This window comes from Solea solea, chromosome 13 (assembly GCF_958295425.1).
Source record: "Solea solea chromosome 13, fSolSol10.1, whole genome shotgun sequence".
In the NCBI taxonomy this organism is placed as follows: Eukaryota; Metazoa; Chordata; class Actinopteri; order Pleuronectiformes; family Soleidae; genus Solea; species Solea solea.
Window position 1 is genome coordinate 18,557,564 of NC_081146.1, and position 19,552 is coordinate 18,577,115.

At 41.9% G+C, this 19,552-nt stretch overlaps 1 protein-coding gene across 2 annotated transcripts in view; it reads left to right on the forward strand.

Moving 5' to 3' along the window:
- Positions 1 to 19,552, forward strand: part of zfpm2a (zinc finger protein, FOG family member 2a) — a 113,540-nt gene that overhangs the window by 61,177 nt on the left and 32,811 nt on the right. The window contains exon 5 of one of the 2 annotated variants that reach the window (XM_058648140.1): positions 9,997 to 10,108. In XM_058648140.1, the coding sequence (XP_058504123.1) occupies positions 9,997 to 10,108 (112 nt within the window). The remainder of the gene's footprint in view (positions 1 to 9,996; positions 10,109 to 19,552) is intronic. The other variant, XM_058648141.1, reaches the window with a different exon arrangement.

Genomic DNA, 19,552 nt, shown 5'->3' on the forward strand with positions numbered 1-19,552 from the left:
GGGTTTAAACCAACATCAGGGTCCCTTCAGATGGGTAAAATGGTAATTATCTGCCCCGGTCTCCCTTGTTCAATGTCATCCATATATTTATCGATGGCATTACCAATGGTTTTCATGTTCTTACATCAAAAGGGTAAACAACCGCGCTTTATTGAAGTAGCCTTTTAAATGTGGAGTTTTAACACTGTGACACTGTGGGGTTGATAGAGAGGAAGCATAATAACGTAGACAACCTTCGTTTTCGAGTGCTATTTCTATTTTCCCCCTGCCCGCACTTTCAAAGTTTGTGTGTGCATGGCCGGAACTCATTGCCACCCACAGCTCCATGTATTAGCTGTGATGCAGTCAGTCAGTTCGTCGGAGCTATTACCTCCACAGCCAAGCACCACTGTTTGAGAGATAATGCATGGTTGACTTGATCTACAAGTGAACCTGACATTTCGCCGTCCTTACATCACAACACAACTACCCAAACTGATATGGCAGGTCTGCTGATAAGCAGAGCAGGACTCACTGATTTGCTTTGTGCCCACTGTAATGGCTGCATGCTTTCTTTAGACATGCCAAATTTACACTGACGAGATCAAAACACGGATACAAAGATGGGGATCATTGGAACTATGATTCAAAGTAGTGTCAGTTCATTAATCAATAAACCGACTGTTCAAATTGTGCACTGTAAGCGTAGCTTTGAAAAAACATGAAATACACCAGTCTCTTGTTAAAATGACAGCAGTTGGTACTGTGATCGGGACTGTATTTGTGTCAAATTAATACAAACAAAGCATGTTTTTCTCAATTTAACAAATCAAACACTGACAATATCAAATTACAGGAGAACATGCTATTATTTCTACCCCACTACATTTAGTTATAGTCAGGTTAAGATTTTTAATAATTATATGATTACAATTTGAAATGTTATGTATTTCCAGTATATAATTGAAATATTAAACACATGTATCACAGTCTAGTCCATTCGATAATTTATGCTGCAGAGCAATGAAGGCATTTATTGTAAATGTTACAGAAGTCACAAAAGTTGTTGAATATTCAAATTTCTGCCACTATAATTTAAAATGTACGTCATCATACACTGAAACAAGGGTCAATCCTCACAAACAGTGCAGATTTGACCATTTTATTCTGCAACTATAAGGTATACTGTAACTGTGACAGGCAAACAAGCTTCTGTCTACCTGCAACAGTCTTGTTCAAGTCATCATTCATTCAGCAACGGCAGAGCGGGACCAGCGAAAGCTCAGTGAAAGTGTGGGGAGGTGGAGTTCAGAGGTCGGTGAGCCGATCTCTCTGGGTGTTTGCTGTCAGACAGTGACCCGTCAGGAGGCAACACAGTGTGGCGAGCAAACTGTCACACTGAGGAGACGTAGTATGTGCGCGCTTATGGTTCCTGTATGTTGTCAACAGCTTGATATGAGCATTAACATTCATGAACAACTGTTCCGTTTGGGGTAGCACAACACTTTGCAGTCACACACTATCACTTACGCACACACTTATCTCAAAGTTTTATGAATTTTGAATTACTGCTCACAGAAGATGATCCTTTCGCTGTGATTCACCCTGTTTTAAAGTAAGCAAAGCAGGCTTTCCCTCTTTACAGAATGTTAGTTTGACAGGCAACAATAGTCAAGCTCAAAGTTCCTGATTGCACCCGTATCATCCTGTATTACAATATGCAGCATGTCTTCCCAAATGAATGATTATCCAACACTTCAATACACAGTAGACCTCGATTGCAGGAAAGGCTCATGAGGCAGAGGAAGGAAGAAAAAAAAAAAAAGAACGAAAAGTGAAACAAAGTTGAGTGATGCCAGCTGCTTTGCCATCTGTCACTGTCATGGCTGGAACTCAGAATATGTTGAAACAACTTTGTTTTCAGAATGGATGCAGATAATCCCCAATTTGCAAGCAAGTAGTCCTCTTGTATTTTCCAGTTCAAAGTCAGAGGCAGGGTTTTGGTGAAAGTTGTGTAGTTAACCACATTGTAGAGATAATAAGCACAATGTTAGAAAGCAAGTGAAATTGGTCTTTAAAACATTTCCAAAATCACATCACATGGTATTTACAGTGGGGGATCCCAAAGGTTTCAGCCTATTCAAAATATATATTCAATTCAATATTCAATAACAACAATCAAACCTGCTCTTGTTGAATGTGCACACATGGCTGAAGACTATCCTCTTTGACTTCCTTTGTTAAACGGTGAAGAGGTCACGTATTAAATGGAAATATGTCGTATTGCTTTTGCAATGTATAGCTCCAAAGGAAACGGATGGCTATAATCACACGTGACACTATGGACCTATTATGTTAAGAGAAATAAAAAAATATATATGTTTTTGTCATAAAAGCAATGATCATTTGACCTTTACAAATCAAGACTCCCCCGTCTAGCAGTGGCACATTTCTAGTGATGATTATCAGATTGAATCAAAGTGCGAAAACTGTCAAAAGTCAATTTAAATTGTGTACAGGGAGAATTGTGATGCCTCGACAAGTGGGGGAAGTGGAGAAGCACAGAGGCTCTGCTTGCATTACCTCTCTCAGAGAAAGGACAGCCACCCTGCAGGGAAGCAAACCCCTGCTGGTAGACCTTGATAACTCCTCGCTGTCCCCCCTGTCCTGGCCTTAGCCCTCTGATCCTCAGTCCTAGTTGGCTTGGGGCCTAGCACAGACAAAAGCCTGTTTAAATAACTCTGTGTGGATGCACAACCAAGCAAAAATGTTCAAGTCTTCTGACCAAAAACAGATAAGTGAAGATAACAAAGCTGATAGGTGCTGCAGGAGATGAAGGTCTGGACAGTGTCCATTCACTCCATGGTGGTCCAGCAGTGCCTCATTAGATGGATGTGCATGAGTCTGTCAAAGCAGCAATATTATGCTACAGGGCCGTCAGCAAACTAATTGGGTAACAAAAACCACTTCCAGCTCAGGAAACCCATCTTTTAACAGTGCATGTGCTGAGACTCTGATAAGAGAGTTCACGTCTAATGCAGTTGGTGGGGGCCACGTTGGCCATCTTTATCTTATTTACTTAACTTGATGTAAATATTGTTGGACTTTGACGGTGGATTTAGTGAGACCCCCATTACTCATTTTGTCTCATTCTCAAGTGGAATATGTGATTGATCACATCACTTTGTTCAGTTTGTTCATCATTACTTTGGCCTAAATGTTTTTGGTTTTTTTTCCTTTTAATGAATTGCACTTTCTTCTGTGTGTACAGGTGCATTATCCCGAGCACACTGATTTTAACAGCGCTCACTTTTTGAATTAGGAGCCGAGATTGGCTGAGAGAGTCGCCTGAAATACAAAATCACATACAGTAGATGCCACTCTAATGCAACATGAAATTTACAACTGCACAAGAAAAGAGAAGGAAGTTCAAAAGAATATTAAAATCCAATACCTAGAGGAGGAACAGGGGTTTATCTAAAGTCAGGGGGGCTTTATTCCGGCATCATGCCTACTATTTTATTGTTGTCTTTATTTACTGCCTGTGACTGATCCTAGTCTTCCATGTGTGCTTATGAGAGCGGGGATTTGTTGTGACCCTATTGACTGATTGACTCCCTTCTTCCACTTTGAAGAAATCCCCCCCCCCCATCCGCGTGTTTATTCCCGACAGAGAAATAGTGGTTCCGTCCAGAGAATACGCCACCTGCCACCACGACCCCCAGGGTCCATGGTAATATCCATACAGGTGAACATTACTGGCTCCAAGTTCCCTATTATGTTCCTTCACATGGCTTCACGCTGCTCGGGGTGTCAGCCCTAACTTACATGCAAAAGATCAAACAAGTTCTTCCCAATTGGATTCAAATGGGAAATTTTGAGTAATTCAAACGGTGAGCAATGGAGCGACGGGACTGTTCTGTCCTCTGACCAAAGCCAAACACAAGAAATGCGTGTACACTCTGCCTCCAAGACGCGAATAATCCCCGGAGCACGTACATTACAAATTCAACTTTGTCTTGTTTACAACTGTAAATAGCTCTCAGGACATATGCACGCCGCAGAGTTATGGCAGGAGACACGCGCACGCTGAATTAAACATTCCCCACTACAAAGAAAGTTGGGGACATTGTAATTTGATGCTGAGGGGCTGAAGATGGCGCGAGAAGGGAAGATGATTCAAATAGTAGTGCTGCCTGGGAGAGGGAAACATGAGAGATGACAAGGAGGAGATGAAAGGGAGAAGGAGAGGGAAGGAAACAAAAAGGAGAGGACAGAGGTGGCGGGGTAAGTAAAGGAAATAAAAAAGAGGGAGCGGTAAAGCATAGGAGAGGAAAGGCTAGAAAGAGAAATGGAAAATAATGAAAGAAAAGAAAGGAAAGGAAGTAAGGCAAGAGGTGGAGAAAGAGGGTTGCTTGTCTTCAGGGCAGGTAACAGCTTACACTAAACTGTTTGGCTTTAGAGCTGGAGCACCTTGGTGTGCCTGAAGGTCTTGAAGAATGGAGTCTGGATTGAGTCCCTCGTCTTCCTGTGAATGTCTATTCTACACTTCTCTCCTCCCCGATTTAAAAAGCAACATATGCTTTTTCACTTTAAGAATATTAATATATATATATGTATTCCACCAGAAATGTTGCATTGCTCCTTAATAATAATATTTAAAAAACCACTGAATCGTCTGCCTCATTAGAAATCTGTGGTGAACATACAGTAATAATGCAATGCCACCCACAGTCCACACAACTACAGCCGCTGTGAGCATTTAAATGGAGTGAAATAAGTAATAGCTAATGTAGCACATGAACTTTGATGCTTCGAGTCCAGTCAGCAGGATAAAAGGTGATTTAAATGAGAAAATATTTATTCCCCAAAGCGCTGCCATGATAGCAGCAGCCAAATAAAGGCACATGCGCACAGTGATGGGTGTCCCTTTAAAGATTCCGGGAACAGCGGCAGCCCTTTCAATTTAATCGATTTTAAAATGAAAAGTCAATTTAACAAAGTTGAAAAGAGAAAGATGGGCTAAGGGAAGAAAAAAGCATTCTCTTGCACTCAAGCAGTAAACTAACTGCCGCACAGAGCAGGCAGAGATTTCGGCTGAATTATCTCCCACCTCACATTTGCTCTTAGGCAAGCAGTTTAAAAGCCAAGCGATTGAGCCGGTGATCCAATTTGAAATGCAGAAATGATTAGAGCAGCTTGCCTCATTTCATATCGAAATTCTCTGATTTATGACAGAGCACCAGCCAAGATCTATCTCTAAAGGGAATTAGTGTGCAATTCCTGCATATTTCTGTTATTTAGTCTCCCAATAGCAGATGCTATAGCCTTAGAGAGAGGGAGATTGGCAAAGGGAGCGGGGGGAGGGGGGGGGTCGAGGCAGTATGTATGTACTGTAGGTATCTTTTCATTTAAGCAGATGTAACCATGGCCATTTAGGAGAGGAGCAAACGACACAAAAGCAGACTTGAGAAATTGAGGTATTTCCCACTTTATGTAGGATGTTGACAGAGAGTCTTATTTCAGGGCGCGCAGAAAAAAGAATATGCAGCTCCTAACCAAGCATATATGCTGCTTCTCCCCCAGCATGCACAGAAGTGGGAGAACACCGACCGCGAGGTTAGCTTTGGCCACTTTATTCAAAAAAAAAAAAAAAAAAAAAGACCCTTGAAACTCAGCCATCCTTGAGGCTAAGAAAATATTAATACGCAGAGCGATAACGAGAGCTAGAGGAAAATCTCCCTTAATGAAATTTCCAGTTGACCACATGCAATTTGTTTCATCGCAGTGAACAACTAATTGCAATGGACGTTATCAAGGTGTGAGTGTGCTGTCTGCTGTAAACTGACTGGTAAAACAGGTACAAATCCTTTATCCCCGCTCCCATGTTAGAAACAGAGAACATATAAACTTGGTATAACTCCATACATAAGCTTGTTATTTTTGTTGTCATATTTATGCCGCAAGTCGTGTCACTTTGAAATGACTATGTCGCTCGGACGTGGACACAAGGTCATGTGTAGAAAGAGAGAACAGTGGGGGGTAAAATGAACTTGTTGTTTATTGAGGACAAAATAGAGGAAAACAGTATTTAAAAGACGTCTACGCTATTATTGAAATATTTCAACTGGTGTCTTTGTCTCAAAATGGCACTTCTCCACACCAAGTGGGTGTTGAAAGCAGGATGTTAAGCCAATGAATGTCTTAAGATATTCAGACAGAGTGGTTTTGATCTCTCAGTTGTCTAAATCCTGCAGCTGTGGGATCAAGACAAGATACAGTGCCAGTCAGTGACCTTGGTGGAGGCAGGGAAGAAGAAGAAGAAGAAGCTGCGATGAGGAAAATAATCATTCTCACCAAGGTTTGTATCGATTTCACCTGCCCTGACCATGAAGCAGGTTAAGAGTAGCCAGTGGTGGTGAAATGGTCAGCGGTGATATCATTAGCTTGATGTTTACACAGGGAAGCAGGGAGTTATAGGAAGGCTGAGTGTCACAAGCCACTTTCTTCTTCACCTCCTTCAGCTGATCAGAGGATCATGGTATCAAGGAGGGATTAGTAGCGACTTGGGATTTGTGTGATTGGTTAATTTATTGCGGTGATGGCAGGTCTTTCATCTATGGCAACATTTAATCAGCGCAGCCACAGAGGCTATTACAGGTTAGATCCTTTCTGGAGTGAGTCCGGCTGTGCCATCAGCTCTATCACAATTCCCCTGAAATTTCCAAATTATCTGGAACAGGCTTTAGCTTCTCAGTAATAAAAATTAGAACAGATTCCTGATAGAAGCTTTTGCTCACACAGGACCAATTATAAATAGTACAGCTCTGCCTTGGAAGAAGGAAAAAGGGAGGGCTGGAAAAAAAAAAAATCCAAGTCTGAGAAATGTGCACGGAACTTATCGTTCAGCCCCTGCGCCGCTCTGATCCAAATCCGTGTGGCTGAAAATTTATATTAGATTTTATCACAGAGGCCTAAGTCTAGAAAAATCAATGAAGGTTATCTTTTATGTTGCAGCAACTTGTGGAAATATTGATTTTCATTTTATAGCGAATTTGGAGCATCAGTTTGTAATCACTTCCTCGCTGACTACACTGTTTTGGTCACTGTATCTCTTACACGACGAGCGGTAACAGAGCTCAAGAGAGGGGGGGGGGGGGTGTAAAAATACAGTATTGAAACCACTGGAGTGAAGGCAGTGGGTGGATAAACCATAACACACTACATGGAGAAGAAGGCCAGAGGGTTTTTTACTGGCTCTGACAGGGATAATACACTGTGAACTGGTACATAACACTGCAGCTCCATAAAGATTATTATTATTATTATTATTATTTTCTTGTTGATTCTTATTTAATATTTATTAAAAATGTAATAAACCATTTGATAAGTAGGACTGTTTTTCCTTTGTGTGTGTAATACAAATAAGTAACTCATACGATTATCAGTGAATTAGGCGTCAGCACATTCTAAAAAGTCAGCACTCAAAATCCTGTTTTGGACAGGAAAGAGCTTCCATACGTCACATCCCCGAGTCATACGCTGTGATGTGAGCTTGTTTTTTTTTTTTTTATTAAACCATTTCATCATATACTCCGTCGCTGCAGGGAAATTGTAATTTTCTGCCTGTCAGTCTTTATTTCTCCTGCACTCGGCCACTTGGACCAGCTGATCGGGCTGTTCAAATGTTTTCATTTGCATTTGCTCCTCCCCACAGTGACGCCATTCTGTCTTAATCCTGACTGCGTTGTGCGTGCAGTTGCTCTCCTGCATGTCTTTGTTTTTGTGACATCTGGTTCACGCAGCGTGCTCGTGCAGAACATTGGCCGCCATTGTCGCGATAGATGCATTATGTAAATCTGCACGGAGGGACTGCACTTGCTTGTTGCTGCTCAGCTCCCAACAAAAGGGGACGCAAAAAAGGAAACATAATAAATGATAATTTAATCAAAAATAATGCACAATACTTTTGAGTTAGAATTTAGAAGTTGCAATCAGAGGCAAAAACCAATCGGAACAATTATGATTAATAAAAGTAAATTCTTCTGGGAAGATTCTTTTTTTTTTTTTTTTAACATGGTATTGTGTCCCTGTTGGCTACATTAAGAGCAGCTGGAATATCCTGAATTCCCAGAGTCTCAGAGGGACGACAGAGGGGCCTTTCGCTGCTGAATAAGAGATGGCACCAGTCTGGAGATCTAAGAAAGGGTTAATCTGATTCCCATTTCAGATAGTCGCCCTAGCAACAATCGGCCGGTCTGCACTGCTCCTTTGACAGGGGTGTGAGATTTTCAGGTTAGCCAGATAGAAGACTTTATTGTGAGGCTAATTTGAAATGTGAAATCGTGGCCGGCTTGAATTACAGAGGTCCTCTCTCATCTGCTGCCAGGACAGGATAAGAAGATGCCAGAAGAAGGAATAAGAATATCAATAGACACAATTTTCTGTCCGTGTTTGATCAGTTTGGCACTGTGGTCTGCCAATGTGCAGAGCTATAAATATACATATATATATATATATATATATATATATATACATATACATATATATATATGTATATATACATACACATACATATATCATATGTAAGGACTACTTTATTTAATGTATTTGTTTTTCTAATTTTGCTGGCGAAAAAAAAAATCCGAACTGATTCTTATCCCTGCTCTGAGATGTTTTTGCTATTGGGGAGTAATTCTCTCTTTCTTAAAAAAAAAAAAAAAAAATCTGTATGTCCTCCAGCCTCCGACTAGATAGAGTTCATGAAAAGAGAAATGGGCGGGTGGTGGAGGAGGAGGAGGAGGAGGACGAGGAGGAAGGAGGGGGGCATATGCAGGCGCACTGCCGGAGCACAGTGCTCATCTCTTGTGCATATCTGTGCCAATTCAGACCTTTAACATGCTCAAATGACATTTGCATTTATCCTTGAAGGTTGTTGCCTTTTGCGGGGGAGAAATAAGTGAAAAGCACAGGAGAGGACTAGTGTTTCTCTGTCTGTATTAGGCAGATGGACAGTGTGCTGTCACTGCCTGCCTCAGATGGAAAAAAAAAAAAAGAAATGAAGTGTCAAGATTGCACCCCAACCCATTTTCTTTTACCTAAACTATTTCTGTAACATCCTAATGAAGGAGGGCCCCGGGGTTCAGAAGTAATGGCCTTGAAATACTGACATTTTGCCTTTTAGTAACAGGCTACTGTACCCTGCTGCCTGAGATGCTGTTACCAACACTCCACTGCCTCCTCTCAAAAAAAAAAATAATATCCCACACACATCAACAGTGCACTATTTTGCAAAACACAAAAATGAAACAGACCAAAATAAAATGAAATACAAGAAATCATACGAGGATGAATAGAGGAGGCAAATCTGGTGACACTGCTGCATGTGAATCTATTACAGTGGATGTTGTACTCTATCTCACTGGTTTATTTGTTTTATTATTATTTTTTTTCCTTTCTGAGAAATAAAACTCTGCTTTTGACCTCTGACCGAGAAGAAAAATGACCTTACACACTCAGAATAATTTTCCAGCACATTATCAAAACTCTAACCTCAATCGCCCTTTGAAATGGATACTGATTCTTTAAATTCCTCCCTGCTTGTTTCAGGAAATAGTGAGATCATGGTGATAGCGAGGCACAATGTGCCCAAAGTTCACTGCTGAACGCTCGCTTCTTCCTCTCGAAGAGTCACAAGACTTTTTTCTTTTTTTCCCACAATAATTCCCAGACACCTGAGATGTTCTTGTTAATCTGAAAGATCTGATGCTGCTGAATCCCTGGGTTTTTCAATCCTGCATGAGAATTCCTCCTCTTTTATACAGTGCAGGCTCATTTGTCACCATTCCAAACAGTGCCACAGATCACACACAAATGCACGCACTTGAGCTCTGGTGAAATGGTGTGTTTGTGTCCATTTGGAGCAGCACACCGGAGAGCATAACTCTGTGGTTATTAATGTTTCTTTAATCAGCAAAATGAGCAAATGATTAGTGTTTGTTATCTGTTGCTGTCCAGAAGACGAAGAGCACGGTCCCAGTGGTGCTGAGCGCCGGCCCCAGGTGGCTGCTGGATGTGACTTGGCAGGGAGCGGAAGACAACAAAAACAACTGTGTGGTGTACAGCAAAGGTAAGCAAGCAGCGCCGGCATCCTGTTATCTCTCCGCAGCGCAACACACCACGCCACAGCAGCGCTGCAAAGACACTGACAATTCTCCATCCTCTCCACTCCTGCCCGTCTCCCTCCCCTCCCTCCCTCCCTCCCTCCCTCCCTTCTTTCCCTCTGTCTCCTACTTTTTCTCTCCTCTTTCTCGCTCTCCTTGCTTCTCAAAGTCACAAACGCACACAAATAATTGCAAAAAAAAAAACAAAAACACACACACACCTACAAGGACACACACAAAGACATGCGTGCACGCCGTTCTCACACCATATCTGTTTTGCTCATCCAAAGAGTAATTTATATCACTATAACTCTGATTAGGAACTGAGAAACATCACTTGACACACAGAGTTAATGGTCTTTAGATTTCACAAGGTAATTAATGCCCCTTTTTTCTCTTTTATATTAAGTGAATCCCTATCTCAGAGTAGATACCAGGCGAAGCACGAGTGGAGATGGGTTTGCCATTTTGCTTCATTTGTTCTCGCACTAATTCTGCAAAGCTTTAGCTGTATATCTTCAACAAATCAGTCATCCATACAAGCCCGGCTAGAAAGGGATTTATGTAAATATGTGAGGGGGGAAAATTGTTGTAAAATTCATGTTGTTCACTCAAAATTGACCCTAAAATTACATGAACACCACTGACATACAAAATAAACTCCTCAGTCGGCTGCATTGTGTCCAGATGGAAAAGCCTCATTAAAACGGCCCAACATTGATGTGCAGAGAGCTGAGTTTGTTGCTCACTGAATGGGGAGATGTTTAAACGGTATACAGGCCTGACACCGCGGCCTGTATAGCTTCACTTCACATGAAAGCATTTGTATCGTCTATAATTGGGTCTTGACGGGTGTTCACCAGGGTGACATTGCAAAAATAAACACGTAAATAAAGATGTGTTTTGGATCCCAAAAGAGTGCAAGAAAGGAGCTCCATTTATCACTTTTCAAAAATGATTACCGCGTGACAATAACCCCAAAGCTGAAATGGAGCTCCTTTTTCCTCAAAGTGAATAAATGGCAGGAGTGGGATTTGCAACCCGGATTTCCAGTCTCCCAATTCTCATCTACTAATCACTAGACTGCACTGGGGAGTTATCCTCTTAACCGGCTACTTAACTTTGTGCTCTTTATCACCAAATCATTAAAGTTTTGATAAGCTGTTAAAGAAGATTATGCACTTCTTTAAAATCTTCTAATCTTTTTTTGCCCGGAGACTGACTGTATGAAACAAAAAAGAAAAAGAAAAAGGGGGCAATAACGGGGATTTCTCACTTTTTTATTTTGGTTCAATGTGGAGAATTTCTCCTGCCACTCGTCACACGTGTACTGATGTGGCGTCATCACCTCAGCTATGTGCCACTGGCGCGTCCTTTGTTTGTTGCTTCTGCTTTGACCTTATTAAATTAAACACAATGACATCTCCAGACTTCCCCTTGTGAGAGTTGTTCTGTGTTGCAATGTGTCAGGTCGTTCCTCTAAATCCTCCACGAGCAGCAGCCGCAGCCGCAGCAGCAGCAGCAGCAGCAGCAGCAGCAGCAGCAGCAGCACACTTGCCAACTGATGAAACACGATAATGCAAAAGAATTCATTTAAATCTCACAGTCAGTGTAAATTATCTTGTCGCTTTATGGTAGCGGTGACACAATTACTGAGCTGAAAACAACAACAACGTCAAACGCACACCAGATGATGTTCAATTCGGCTCCTTTGGACGTTAGTATATAAGTTATTAGAGGAATTGGCAATTTCAGTCAATCCACTTTACTTTGGATTCTGAGGCGCATGCCACCACAAGTTTAAAAAAAAATATTCACGCTGTGTGAACCCGTACCTGACTCCGACACCTTTGTTGTAACTTTGCCACCGAGCTTTGGATGAAATTGGTCGGGTGTTGGGTTTTTTTTTTTTGACCAAAATGGTTCCACATTTTTTGCTCCTAGCGACGTCTCTTTTTAGGGTAGACTTGGATTTAGTTCAGAAAGTGTTGAAGTGTTTGATGGCATCGAGCCGTTGCATCCAGACTCAATTTAGACCACACATTCTTCTTCATTGCCCTCTGTTAAATATTCCAATCTGCATGTATGTGTGTGTGTGTGTGTGTGTGTGTGTGCACCCTCTGGAGGTGACACTGAAATTGAATGTCGCCGTGCTAAAAATATCAAAACTTTGTCAAATTCAGTGTCGAGTTTGGTATTTTAACTGCAGTCGTGTGTGTGTTGCTGTTGTTGTTTGGTGCTGTGTTTATCATGTCGACACCAGCGTGGACTGACAGGAAAATGCTCCTCAGTCCAACAACAACTTTGTTCCCACCTCGAAAAAGGCTGAGGCCCAGATTGTTTATATCTTCACCCCTGTACTGTCTTGCCTCTCTTGGCTGCTTCATTGCTCTCTGAGATGCATTACTTATGGAAAACAGTGAATATCTCAATACACAGTATGCTTGCAGAATATGCTTTGGCTCACGTTCCACTGGTCTAGGCTTTCTTTATGGCTGCCTGAAAAGATAGTAGCAGTTCATTCTGGACGCTTGCCAGTGTGAATCTATGGGGGGAGGACAGTATCTTTAAGTGTGGCCTGGTGATTGGTTTGAGTGGCTGTGGCTTACTGTTCGGCGTTCTGTCCTGTGATTTCTGCATTACATTTTTCTACAACTGCTCAGCCACTATCCCCCAAAACTTGTCATTCAGGGAGTCAGAGGAAATGTGTGCAGAGGGGGAGAGAGGGAGAGAGGGAGAGGTAACAGGATTCAGCAAAATGATTCCCCTGAGAGTTGTATTCCAGCACTGTGTTATGTATAATACATGCAGTGGCAATGTGTAACAAGCAGCAGGGTGGTGTAGTCCAGTCCCTGAAGGGGTGCCCCTGGACATCAGCACCAAGACAAGCTAACTATAGTGTCAAGTGTGGATTGTTTTCGCCTCGTGTTTGGATCCTATAATACTACTACTAATAATAATAATAATAATAATAATAATAATAATAATAAACAGCAAAAAAAAAAATGTGTTCTCTCACTGTTTTGTATGCTGCTGTCCAATCGCTATCATTTTTTATCCAGATGAACAGAAAGACAGGAATATTAAAAAAAAAAAAAAAAAATTAGAAGTGAAAGACCACGAGTAATGTTCGAGGCATTTTAATGTCTCAAATTATCATTCACCGTCTTTTCATGAATATAAATTCCTCTTTGAATTCCCCTTCCTTTAAATGAGTGGCAGCGAGAGCCCTGAAGTGGAAGTTTTTAAATGTGCAATATCTGTTTTTCCCAGGCTGTCAGCATGGCCCTGTTTGTTTTACATTAAACCCCCAAGAAGAGCCTTAGCAGCCAGCCATTACTAAAACTCTCAACTCTACTACTGCGCTAACTCATTATCGAGAAATCCACCTGGAACTCCCACAATGCTCTCCTCCACACTCCGACAGTTTTCTTTGAAGCTGAAGTTATAGAAACAGGCAGCAAGTCTGCAGAGTAATTATATGTTACAGTAATGCAAGGGAGTGTGTGTGTGTGTGTGTGGGGGGAGAAGAGGAGGAGGGGGGAAGAGAGAGAGAGAGAGAGAATGACAGACAGGGACACTGAGAGATAGAAACCAGTGGAGAATTTCCTCTACAGATAAACAACAGATTGATAAACAATACAGCTGGAGAGTAGGAGAGATTTAACACAGACAGAAATGCAGCCTCATTTTGATTCTTCCTCATAACATAACGTCTCCTTGTTGAATATGTTACCGACACAGGAAATATTGCCAATTGGAGGGACTTTAACAACTAATGTTATAAAAAAACAAAGGTAAAGGTGATATGTGGCAGCAACTTGTCACGATCCATAGTTAAGTTTTATAGTTTCTTATTGTATAGACAATAAATCGCAATGTTTTATCAAAATCTGTGATATTCAAATTACAGGAGGCGCAATATTTCTTAAAGTATGTTATTATTTTAAATGTGTTGTTCAAATGAAAATGAGAATAATTATGTAAAAAAAGTGCAATTCCCTCTCATATCGCGAATCGTATTATGTATCAATTTCAGTCAAACTAATCAATTAATCAATTAATTTGACATTTATTGAAAAATGAAAATGCCAACCGATACAAAGGTGTGGTTTTAAAGGTCAAGTGTGAAATTTAGGTGAAATAATTTCATTCAACAGTATTTTTTTTTCCTGCAATTTAAGGATGAAGTCAGGGATATTCATCTGTAACATTCAACGTCACCAGTAAATTATGCTAAATTGTACACACTGTACCTTTAAAGTAATGTTAGTGAAACCTATATTAAATACATTGAATCCAGGGTTTCCTCAGTCCTGGTCCTGGGGACCCACAACCCTTCATGAATTAGATGTTTTCAGGTGTGTTAGAGCAGGGAAACATCTAAAGCATGCAGATCAGTGGGGTCCCCAGGACCAGGATTGAGAAACCCTGCTTTAATCCGAGTGTGAACCTCATTGTGCTCAGTCCATTGTCACCTGGTATCAGAGTCCACTGAAACTATGCACACACTGAGTGTGAGAACATTATGTGGCATTATTCAGAGGTCACCTAAACTTTTCAACCATAAGCCTCTTAGGCCAGACCACATTCAGATACAGCTTGTCCAATAAGTCTCCAGAGCAACTTCGCCCATTGTTCGTGCGGAAATTGACCAATGTAACTAGGCCGTTTTACATAAGCCCGGACGGTGTGGAATTAGCTATAACTCGTTGTGTCTTTGTATTATTTCATACTCTGAGTCCTCACAATCAGATCCTTTTTTTTTATACCTTCATTTGCTCTTTCCACTGCTCCATAGCCGCAGACCTCTGAGGCATAAGATGAAGTCTAGCGGCTGGACAGATGTAGTATCTATTTGAATTTTTTTTTTTTTTTTTTTTTTTTCCTTGAACCCCGACTTGCAAAGATTCACTGTACAAAGACATTTTAGCTCCCTTTTTTTTCTGCAGGAAATGAAGCAGAAAACTGCCCTGTTCCCTGCACTGCTCAGTGGCAACGCGCAGCATTAACTAGTGAGATGAGAGGACTCTTACAGTTCAAGAATTTAATTGTTCATTTCAAACCTCCTCTCTTAAGCAGACTGCAGTGAACAGGAGGTGCGAAGGGTTATTATCTGTTATCTGGGAACATAGCGAAATAGTGTGACTGAATAATAACTAAACAAGTGACACAATGTAACAAAATTCATTATCAGTGTATTAAAACAAAATTGTACCCTAAAGGAGTCCCCACCACGGCTCTGAGCAGCCGACTAATTATGTTTAATTAAAAGACAACAGAGATCAACAGAATCTTTTCATTAGGAAATTATTAATGATTCCACTGCAACAATAATTGATTGCAATGAGCCACGCAAGGACTCGGTACGGTCAGGCTGGAGTGAGCTGGGTTGAGAGGCTGGTTTAGGCATTTGGCAGCTGTTGAGTAGCACGTCTTTTTGCCGAAGCTTCCGCATTAGCAAGAAGTTGTAAAGATGGCTTTATGGAGAGGAGGAGGAGGAGGAGGGGGAGGAGGGGGAGGGGCAAGTGTTTGAGGACAGCGAAATCCAAGTCATTCAGCGATCTGAGGGGACTCAGCAATCCAATGCATTTATTTCGGACAATATTCGCACCCGCACAAGCACAAGCACGTGCGATTATAGTCAGGAACACACACATTATTCCCTTCTGTCTCTCCCCTACGTACGTTTAAATGGGGGTGGGTTGTTTCCCCCCCCCCCCCCCCCTCATGCAGTCGCAAGCATATAAACTACATGCACACACAAACACACTTTGCCGCCGCTCCATTCAGAGCCGCGTGAAAGACATCAGCTTCAGACGCTTCCTTCGACAGCCTTTTATGTGCATTGTTCTCCCCGATGCACCGGCACTTTTCCCTCTAGACGGTACACAGCACATGCAGCAGACGCCACGCTGCCACAACACCCACAGTCGACCAACACACACACACACGCACACAAACGCACACACTGACAAACAAACGGCATCACCAAAAAAAAATTCACATAATGGCTGCTGACACGTATATTTGTCCGTCTGCATTCTGTGCAAACTAAGCCTAGAGACAAAAACAACAATGCACGGAGCAAATGTAAAAGAAGTGATGGACACTGATGAGGGAGACGACTGTTCTTTCATGTGTGTGTGTGTGTAGCCCGTCGTCCTTGTATCAGTGCCACAGAGGGTGTCGGGCTAATGAGCGTGGGCTGTCCTTAGAGCACGAGGGTTTGGGTTGTGCCATTCACTCTGCATATTTAAATGCCTTGTAGAGCTTAAGTAGGCCCACTTTTCCATGTCAGGGCAGCGTTCAATCCTGCTGCGACCATTAATTATGATACCATTGTGCTCCAGTGTGGCTAATAAGAGTGATGTATTGCACCCTCGTGGCATTATAATCATCTGAGTGAAGTACCTGGACTACAGTGTGTGCTCGCTTTAAGCATTTTTTTATTTTTTTTGTTAAAAGAGAGGAAGAAAAAAAGAAGAAACAGAGTGAAGAGGAGGCTTCTTCCTTCCTCTCCATCTCCACAGGCTGCTGCATTGGTAAACGCTCCGACATGAGAGTGTGTCACAGATTTAACTTCTCTATAATTGTATAATCAATGGTGAGAAATGCTTTGGTATTGATCATGCAGGAGGGCTGAAAGTGTGTCTGGGAGGAGAGACACACACACACACATACAGTCACTTGCACCCCCCCCCCCCCAAAATGCTGCACAGTCATCAGCAGCCATTATTTTTGATTACTTTCCCCACTTTCCCGTCGGTGCGTGTGCACTTGCTCTGTCTACACAGTATGAACATGTTATACGAGTTGTCTGCACCGCTTTCTCCCGTGTCTTTGTGCTCAGAACCGCTTAAGTGGATTTTTTAGGAGCCACGTCTTAATATTCGGAGCGTGTCCCCGCAGTATTGAATGTGTTCAATACAGATGGGGAAGAAAGATCACACTTTATTACATTAATCACTGCGAGTTAATGTGATTATAGTGTGTGTACTTGTAGATTTTGCTTCTCGGCTTGAACAGCGTAATCAATGACCCGTTTTTTTTATATTCATTGAACAATTCTGCGGATATGAAAATAAGCCTCTGCGAGTTTTTTTTTTTTGTTAAATCTACTGCAGGATCTGGAGTCAGTAATTAAAGAGTCCATTCTGTGTGTGTCTTCTAAAAACCCTTAGCCTGCTTTTAGGCCTGGGTATGATCCAGCCCACCACCCCCATCTCTGCTGTGGTAAGTAGGTGTGAAAAGCATTGTCAGTGTGCTTTAGGATAAAGCCCCGCTGCTGGATGCCATTGGTCAGAGGGAGAGAGAGAGGGAAGAGAGAGAGTGCGTGTGTGTTTGTGTGTGTGTGTGTGTGTGCAGGGATAATCAGAGACAAAAGCTGAGAGCTGGAAAGTGCTACGCATCCGCATAGCTTCTTTTTTTTTTTGGGTGGGTGTCTTTTTATCAGGCTTGAGGAGGGTCACAGAGTGTGTGTGTGGGTGCGTTGTGTGTGTGTGTGTGTGTGTGTGTGAGGGAGAAGGAAAAAGAGTGAGCAAAAGAGATGGAGAGAGAGCGATAGAGGAATCACTGGGGTGGAGGGGTGTTTAGATCGTCAGTCAGCGTGATGGAAAACCACACGGTTAAAGTCTCTCTGAGGGTTGACACTCTGCAGCAGCGAGTGGAACTAAACAAGTGAAACTGAGTCCAGGTGAAAGTGACGCGCTGATGGAACGAGGCGATGATCGTACTGAATGAAGAAAAGGAGTTTAGTGGAAGAAAAACATGGAACAACGCGCTCACTGTTACAATGATAGCACAGGCTTAGAGGATGGACTGAGAACAATTCCATTCAAGTTGTGTGGGTTCTATCAGCGCAGGGTCCATTTTTCCTGCGATAATGTACAAACCACTGCAAATCAATCTTTAGGTCGAGCAAAACATAATCAGATTTCCTTTCTCGGAGAAATAACTCGACACATTACAAAATTGTTTTGGGGGTCGGTGCTGTGTTCAGGTAGGAGAACCCGGCGATAACCTTTATACATACTTTTGCAGCTAATCCATTTTATCGATTGTACATCCACCTGCGTGGAGAGAAAAAAAAAAACACAAAAACAAAACAAAAACACATCGCCTCGTAGTCTTTAGAGTGCCGTATCAGTGTGATATCACACGTTTTTTCTTTTCTCATTGCAACTCATGGAGGAGCACAACAGCAAGCCACCTCTAGCACATGAACCTTATCTTTGGGTTGTTTTATCATGCAATCTGGTCAAAGGATCTGAGTCATTCCCACCCCTCTTTAAACTCCAATGCCATGGGTAAGGACACAGGGATGAACGAGGTTGGTTTCCGTGATGAGCTTTTAAGATGTGGCTGTAGCGATTTGGAAATTTGTGGAGATACGTCCAGAATAGCTGCAATCAAGGTCGGTTTTTGACAGTCTAGTGTGCCAGTTTTTAATGTCAGTGATCCAAAAAACTAAAGACTGGACTGGAACAGCTCTCGTCGTCACGTGTTTTCAGTGTATACTAAAGGTAATGGCAAATGTGAGGATAAGGCACAGATAATGCTGGACTCTTAGTTTGGAGGATAATGACCGATTCAAATGAAACAATAACATCATTGCATTCCGTGCTCATCCTGCTGTCACTTACATTCATTTAGGCAATGCAGCGTGCCAGCTCTGTTTTTATTCTAAGTCTCTAGCCTCATGTTGCCTTGAGTAAAAAAAGATACTGAAGTGTTTGTGTCTGCTAATCTGAGACGAGAGAACAGAGGGAGTACTGAGTGAAAATGTTACATGAAAAACAAACTAGGGTTTAATAATAGGTATGATTGGTTATGGTTATGGTCATGACATTATGAACAGTAGTAACTGTTGTATGTATGTCTGGGACACCTAAGTCACATATCAACAATTCCACTCGATTTATTGGCCGTGTACGCTTGACTCCGCCTCCGTAGGTGGCGCTGTATTTCTCTAAAATCGGACTTTAAACATGCATGTAAACACGCCGACTGATATAAAATGTGTAATTATTTGACAACATCCAACAACCAAACCAAAACCTGTTAAAAAAGACTGTGATGACTTTCCCTGAGCAGTGTTGACTGCTGCGACTCATTCCCAGGTCATTATGGATTTGGGTTGTACTGAGAACCAAAAATATGCATATTCCACTTCTAAGTGCCCACCTCTCACAACACAGTGTTGCTTTTCATTTTTACTACAATGTGAAATTTAAAAAAGCAAAAGCAAAACATTGTTGTTGTTTTTTTTGAGGGCAGTGACAGCCTGTTTTTGTGATTTCAATTTTGTGTCTGTAAATTATCATCGTGACAGTGATACTGGCTGCTCAGGAGCTAAACTCTCCGTCCATTAGGTTGCTTCAGTTCCTGGGCTCTGCTGACCTCTGCCT